The sequence below is a fragment of the Helianthus annuus genome, chromosome 8 (assembly GCF_002127325.2).
Source record: "Helianthus annuus cultivar XRQ/B chromosome 8, HanXRQr2.0-SUNRISE, whole genome shotgun sequence".
In the NCBI taxonomy this organism is placed as follows: Eukaryota; Viridiplantae; Streptophyta; class Magnoliopsida; order Asterales; family Asteraceae; genus Helianthus; species Helianthus annuus.
Genome location: NC_035440.2, coordinates 161,227,856 through 161,235,488, shown reverse-complemented (window position 1 = coordinate 161,235,488; position 7,633 = coordinate 161,227,856). Strand labels below are relative to the sequence as shown.

Below are 7,633 nucleotides of genomic sequence, written 5' to 3'. Positions count from 1 at the left end.
GTGTTAGCTCAACTTGATGTGATCAATCGGAGCGAAGATAAGATGGTAGAACTATTTGCGAAGAAGATTAGATTGGAAAGAAGAGTGGGTTGGAAGGATCCTCTGTACAAGCCTCAATTTCCAAGATACGAGCAGATCAGGTTTACACTTGATCCAGAGACGAACACTGCTCGTTATCGTTTAGTATACGATCCTCCAAAAGTGATGAAGAAGATTCCGCTGATGAAAATGAAGACTGACTTTCTTGGGAACTTTCGTTGCTGGGTTTACGATGCTGATACTGGTGAAGCGGTGATCGTGTTCAATGACAATCAAGAGAACTTTAGAATAATAGATCCGATGTGGATCACTAACATGTCCAGATCGGATATTATTATTCTGAAAGATCATGAGATAAACTACCTGGTTCAGGATAGAGATCAAGCGATGAAGTTTCAAAGGATGGCTAGATACTGCTTCAATCTGCTGATCAACGCAGGAAGTACGTGGTCATCACTCCACCTAACTGCTGAAAGGACGTCAGAGACTTAAGACACGAAGACCGAGACAAAGCTACAACCAAGGGGGAGTAAATCCAAAAATATGAAAATCCAAAAACATCGAAAAATTTCAAAAACACAAAAACAATAGAAAAACAAAAATGAGTTTCCTGGCGTGCAAAAGAGAAAATGATAGTACATCAGTGGTCTATCCAAACCTCTTTAAACCTTAAATGAAAAACGATAAGCAGCTCTATATAAGATGTATCGGTAGGCTCACAATCATTTTAAAGTGTGCAGGGTGATATAAATCTTAATCGACTGAAGACCAGGTGGGAACCATTCATTGGCATATGGTCTTAGTACCGAAATTTCGTTTGAGAGATTGCCGAGGTTCTGAGATATTCGGTCTTTATGCTGCTTATCATCTGGGTATCATGGTTGTATCTTTTACCGAAAAATATTGGGGACGCAAGTCTAGATCTTCCATGATACCATACATACGTGTACATATCTCATACTGCATTCGACCTCAATAAGTGATCAACAATCACATGTCCAAATCAAATAAGTGATAAAATATCACATTTATCCGGGTGTCAAGTTCGTCTCTCTGCTGTACGGAAGTACTGACCTGTTCACGGACTTGCACCTGTGCCCTCATGCATATGAAAATCAAGTTCCTCATCAATAAGTGATTCTATCACATAGGGCTTGTTTTCAAATCAAAATAAGTGAGAATCTCACATCATATACGGTCAAACAGATGATAATCGGTATACTCACCGGTAAGATGAACCCTCGTGCATACCTTGATACGGGAATGTGTCGTGATGTGGATGAACACCGGTCGGTAAGTATAAATCATACCTTAACGTATCCCCTCGCCATGATTACATCTGATAAGTTGAGCTTAAGTGGACAACAATACCGATAATTGTTATAGAATGCTTATCTTAATGTTAACTAACTGAACAAAAAGAGCGTTTTGGCGTGACCGTACACTGATATGATTCTCTTACCCTCGAAACTCGCAAAAAGAATGTCTGTACATATTTAATTTACTGCTTTCAGTTCTTACATTTAGAAAAGTCAAAAATACCAAAAAGATTTTAGGTGTGTTTTAATATAAACTTTATAAAAGCCAAAAAGATTTTATTTCTTCTTTATTTTCGATCGTACGATGTTGGAACTCGAGTCTTCGTTGCCTGAAACCTGAACGAAAACCGAATTGACTAAATCTTCATAAACGGTCGAAATTTGCAAGTTTTTGAAAGTTAAAGGCTAAAATTGTCAATTTTGAAAAACTTTCAAACTGTCGGACGGTGTTTGATTGTGACATGGTCATGAGTATGTCATTTATTTATGGTAACTATATTCCAAGCAGTTGTTCTCATTACGCGTTTAGATTTCTTGCATGTGCAGATTCTAAAGGCAAGGAGAACATGGTCGATGACAAGCTTCGGAATGAAGACACGATGTGAAGGCACTCAAGTGATGAAGAAGATCGAGTTGCCACTGACCATCATCAACACCTCAAGGATCTCACTTCATAAAGATAAAGTTTTTCACTAGCATAACTCAAGGGGGAGCTTATGTTAAGGGGGAGTTTGCCAACACACTTCCTACATGATACGGGTAGTTTGTTGATACACTTTCTGCTTTCAAGACGTGAAGACTTTGAAGATCCTCCGACATTGAAGACTTGAAAGGACATCAGAGTTTTGAGAACTCGAAGACCAAAGACCATCGAAGTTCGAGACGAGTCTACAACTATAGAAGATAAAGACAAAGCTACAGCCAAGGGGGAGTTTGTTGATGCACTTGTGTCTGTACTTTGTCTGTATTCGGTCTATATGTAAACGATGTCCTTGTCAGTCTTGTAAGTTGACCAAGTCAACCGTCCTCCTGGTTTGACTCAGTCAACAGTTAGAAATATGTTTGTGAAGTGTCTGAGTCGAAGGATGAGCAATCGAAGGATTATGTCTATCCTTCGATTGGCTCGAAAGATAAATCACGAAGGATACTGATGGACTTCGAAGGATATGCTATCCTTCGAAGTATATACGGATCCTTCGATGGCCATTGTGGTCGACAGATGGTCCTTCGGACAATCTGTCTAATCCTTCGACCAGACCTGCTGTGTATGGGTATAAATACCCATGAAGTGTGTTGTTTTGAGAAGAGACTTGAGAGACTTGTTAGATAGATGCACACATAGAGAGAGTTTGAGAGCATTCTATCAAAACACACACACACACACTAGAGAGTTTGCAAGTTAGATTTGTAAACATTGTGCTTGTAACCGGAACCTTCATTTGTATTAATACAGTGGTGTTAATCGGTGAACCCTTGTGTGTTTGTGTTTATACTTGTCTCATCCCGGTTTGCTTGCTAGCTTGGATTCCGCACTCGCTAGTGGGTTAGTATAACAAGGTTTAGGTTCGTCATCCTTCGGAAAGGGACCTACAATCCTTCGTACACAAGTAAACTTACACACTAATTGTTGACTGTTTGGCCAAGTCAAACCAGGAGGATGGTTGACTTGGTCAAACATACAGTCAAACACATATACAAATCAAACACAAGACGTAAACAAGACTAACAAAAGACATCGTTTAAAACATTACAAAATACAGACAAAGTACAGACACAAGTGCACCAACACAAGGTCATTAACTTGGACCTGATTAACTGTGTGTGTGATAATCAGTTAAAATAAATAATAAAAAATTAAAAAGTTCAAAATTTGAAAAGATTTTGATTCACACGAATTGACCAACTCGCACGAAATGGCTAAATGTTTTAACTAAGCCAACTCGTATGAATTGGCCACACCGCCTCAATGTCCATTTCACACGACCTGGCCTCCCCTATATAAAGGGAACTAGATCGTATGAAACCAACAGTTTCATCAAATCGCACCAAACACAGCAACTTCAAGCGATCTGAGGCGATTCACTGATTTCATCGATTTCAAGCAGAAATCTTGTTAAACTGTTGATCGGAATCTGTTTATAAGTTGGTTTGCTCAACTTATAACATGGGAAAGGTAGGGATTAACATTTATTTGAACCAGATCTCATGAAATCGATTGAGATCGGAAGAACAGATCTCTGAACTTAGATCTAGGATGAATTTGTGGATCAAAATGAATATAAAACATATCAGTGTGATCGGAATGTGATATAGATCAGATCTATGCCATTAATTTTATCATACAAATTGTTAATTTGAATCAGATTTTAGGAAATCGCATGAACTTCAATGAATGGAACTTTGAACATAGATTTAGGGTTTGTTTGTGGACTAATATGAACGATAATCACATCAGTGTGTTCGGAATTCATTGTAAAACAGAGATATGGTTTCAATATCACCATCAAAACATGTTTTAATCAACCTGCAAATCACTGTTCATGGATGAGTTTCAAGCGAAGTCATGACCACCATTTCATACGAGTTGGCCATTTTGTTTGAAACACAATTCGTTTGAAACACCAATTCGTTAGAAACTGTCCACATCGTTTAAACACCAATTCGTTTGGAACTGTCCACATCGTTTGAACACCAATTCGTTTGAGTTTGGTCACACCTTATGTGATTCACATCGTTTGAAATGACCAGTTCGTTTGAATTAGGTCAATTCGTTTGAAATATCACATCACATGAAATGGCCATTTCGTTTGAAGGCCAGATCGTGTGAAGTGGTGTTGTCTTGAAAATTTGTGCAAAATGTATAACTTTGGTTTTTATTTTGTGTTTCAGGCATAGATTTGTTGAATTTGATCCGACACACAATATTTGTTGTGTATACGATGAGACGTTACCAAAGATGACTGTATTCAAGGATATTTTGGAGTTCATGAAGCGTCTACCAATCCAAAAGGCATTAGCAAATCAGCACAGAGTTTTCAGATCTCGTATTGCTCATTTCTGGAAGAATGCTACATACGATGAAGAGAGTAATGTGATAACTTCAAGTGTGAGCTTAGATGGTGAAGATAAAACAATCATAATCACTGAACAACTTGTCCGTGAAGTGCTAGATTTTCCTGATGATGAAAATTCAACAACAAGTTTTCCAGAGAGAATGGTTAAGGGTTGCATGTTGAGAATGGAATGCAGTGGTCCGTTGAACAACGCAAACTATTTGAAAGCATGTTTCACAAAGCCATACAAGTTCTTCATTCATTCAGTTGTTCATGCACTTAGTCACAAGAAGGGTGGTTATGACGTGATGAAAGATTACCAGATGTGTATGGTAACTGCGTTAGTGTTGAACAAAAAGTATAACTTTTCAAGAATCGTTTTCCACTATATGAAAGAGAACATTACTTCTAAAAGTAAAACCTGGATGAATCCGAGATTTGTACAAATGATGTTGGATCATGCATATCCGGATCTGGTGAAAGATGAAGATAATGATCTATTGGTGTTGAATCACATGGATAATGAGACGTTGATCAGATTATCCAAGTATCACAAACATTGGCCAGAACCAAAGACAAAGACAGATTTTTTTGGGTTTATCAAAGATGCTAACTACAAAGATCCAGATCCAGTTAATCATCTGAAGTGGAGGAATGATGAGGAGATGAAAGAAAAAAGTGCAGCAGATGAATTAACAAAGTTAGCAGAATTCAAGGAAACATGAAATGAGTGGTTTACGAAAGAAGTAAAAGAAAAGAAGAAAAGAGGAGGTAAGAGAACGCCTAAAGCTCAAGCTGAAGAAGGTTCGTATTCACAACCGCAGAAAAAGCGTAAGAAGAAAGTTGTTGAAACTATGTTGGTCGATGAACCTAAAGAAGATGAAACAAAAACAAATGCTGAAAAAGATCAAGGTCGTTTATCTCCAGATAATGAACAGTTGATGAGAGATATTGATGTTACTCTTGAAACTGGGGAAGCAGCTGGTGAAAAGGTAGTTGATGATAAAGAGAAAAGTTCATCTGATCCTGAAGAAAGTGATATTGATGCTGAAGCTGATCGGTGGATCAAAGAAAATTATGATCCAAGAGAAAGATTGATTAAAAAGAAAAGAAAGAGGAATACAGACGATGATGATGAAGCGTATATTCCATCACTAGAACATGTTCAGGATGTTCAAACACCACCATCATCTGGAGGTAGGAAGAAATCTAATGCAAGGATGTTCAAACACCACCATCATCTGGAGGTAGGAAGAAATCTAATGCAAGGAAACGTGTTGTATCTCCTGCAGTGCGAAAATTAAAAATCAAGCTGAAACCTAAACCTGCATCAGAACCACAACAACCACCATCAGAACCACAACAACCACCACCAGAACCACAAGCTGAACCACAACAACCATCTTCACCACCACATCAACCATCACCACCACATCAATCATCACCACCAAAACAATCACCACCAAAACAACCATCACCACCACAACAACCATCACCACAACATGTACAATCACCACAATCATCACCTCAACTTCGTATTTCTACACCAATTCATGAACAACCTGTTATAACTTCACCACACATCCTACAAACACCACCAACCACACAACCACCAGTTCAAACGACTCCTGGATCGTCTGGATTTAAAGATTTTCCACATATTCCAAAGGCTCTTGAAGACATTGGAGATTTTAACTTTGTAACTGATGATGTTGTGAAGAAATTACAAAAGAAAGTGAAAGAGGTGTTAGTTGAGAAAAAGAAGTTAGAAGATCGTGTAAAGTCTGTTGAATCAGAGAATTCATCTTTCTTAAAGAAGGTTGAAGCAGATTAAGCAGACATTGATATTCTGAAAGTTCATATAGCAGAGTTAGAAGAAGAAAAAGTTCGAAGAGATGAACAGAATGAATACTTCAAGCTGAAAAACAAAGAGTTAGAGGCCAACAATGCTAAAAAAGAACATGAATCGTATATGATGATGAAAGTGTTGGAGAATTTGATTGGAAAGCCAATTGAACAGAGGTTTGAAGAAATAGAGCTTGAAGAAGTACGAGCTAGACAAAAAACTGAAATCGAAGCTAAAATGAAAAACAAAGGCAAAGGTGTTCAAATTGAAGGTGTTGCTGAAGTATCTGAAATGGCAATTGTTGTGTCTGAGCCAACAATAGATCCAGAAACGTCTATTCTTGATCCTTGTTCGATATCGTCAGTTTCTAGTGAGTTTGACGACGATGATGAAGAAGATGATGAGGATATTTTGAAAGATGATGCAGAAGATGTTTATTCTGCTTCCGGTGATAATGATGATGACGGCAATGATGACGATGATCAAGGTACTACAGGCATAAAAGTCACTGAAACGTCAAATGAAGATAAGATTGATGAATATCTTCATGATGATACAAACGAAGAGCCTGAGAATGCAAGTGGTGAGGGGGAGCATGATGATGCAGAGAATGTTGATGAAAATGTTGATCATGTTACAAGATTGATTCTACGTCTTGAACATGGTGTAGAGGAAGGTGAAATTCTGCACACTGACACTTTAGCCGAGATCATCAAGATGATGCATGTTGATGAAAATGAGTTTAAATTCGATTTTGAAGAAGAGTTAAACAATTTTGATATCAACCAGCAGCCTAAATATCAGTATAAGTACGTTGAAGAAGCTGATAACTATGATAAAGTTAAAGTTGAAGACTGGAGTGATGAAGATCAGTCTGAAAGTGTTCATGTTGATACTTCTAGCTTTCCGACGCTTGCTGAATTCTTCAGTCAAGCAAACGAAGATGAATTGCGAAGGAAAGTTGCTAAGAGTGTAAAGAATAAAAGCTTTAGTGAAATGTCAAAGGATGAACAGCGAGAAGAAAGAAAGAAATGGTTCAAGAAAGATACTGAGAGAAAATTCAAAAGACCGCTGAAGTACAACAAAAGAGATAGAGAAGTTTCTCTTGGTGATATCATCAGTTGGGGGTATTTGCCATAAGTGGATGCGTATGCAATTCGAAGAGAGTTTGGCGTTCAGTACTTCGAATATATTCAAGACATAATGTCTCTGCCATGGTGGGATGTAGAAGAACTGCCCAAGGTCAGAACATTGTCTTAGCCAGTCAGGGAATGAGATATGCCTATATGGGGTTTAATGAAGTTTGAAGCGTTCAAAGATTTTAAACACTGGAAGCCTCACTGTCCGAAGAAAGTCAAGATGATTGATCCAGTAAC

General features: G+C 37.9%; 1 protein-coding gene across 1 annotated transcript; it reads left to right on the top strand.

Moving 5' to 3' along the window:
* Positions 1–5,265: 5,265 nt before the first annotated feature.
* Positions 5,266–7,397, top strand: LOC110882682 (FK506-binding protein 5-like). The gene is made up of 2 exons (XM_022130645.1): positions 5,266–5,608; positions 6,280–7,397. The coding sequence occupies exons 1-2, from the start codon at positions 5,266–5,268 to the stop codon at positions 7,395–7,397; spliced, it is 1,461 nt and encodes a 486-aa protein (XP_021986337.1).
* The last annotated feature ends 236 nt before the right edge of the window (positions 7,398–7,633 follow it).

Excerpts from the sequence above, each read along its gene's own strand:
- LOC110882682 (XM_022130645.1), top strand. The coding sequence starts at position 5,266 with ATGTTGGTCGATGAACCTAAAGAAGATGAAACAAAAACAAATGCTGAA. Across the intron at positions 5,609-6,279 it reads AACACCACCATCATCTGGAG|AGTTAGAAGAAGAAAAAGTT; the intron begins GTAGGAAGAAAT and ends TTCATATAGCAG.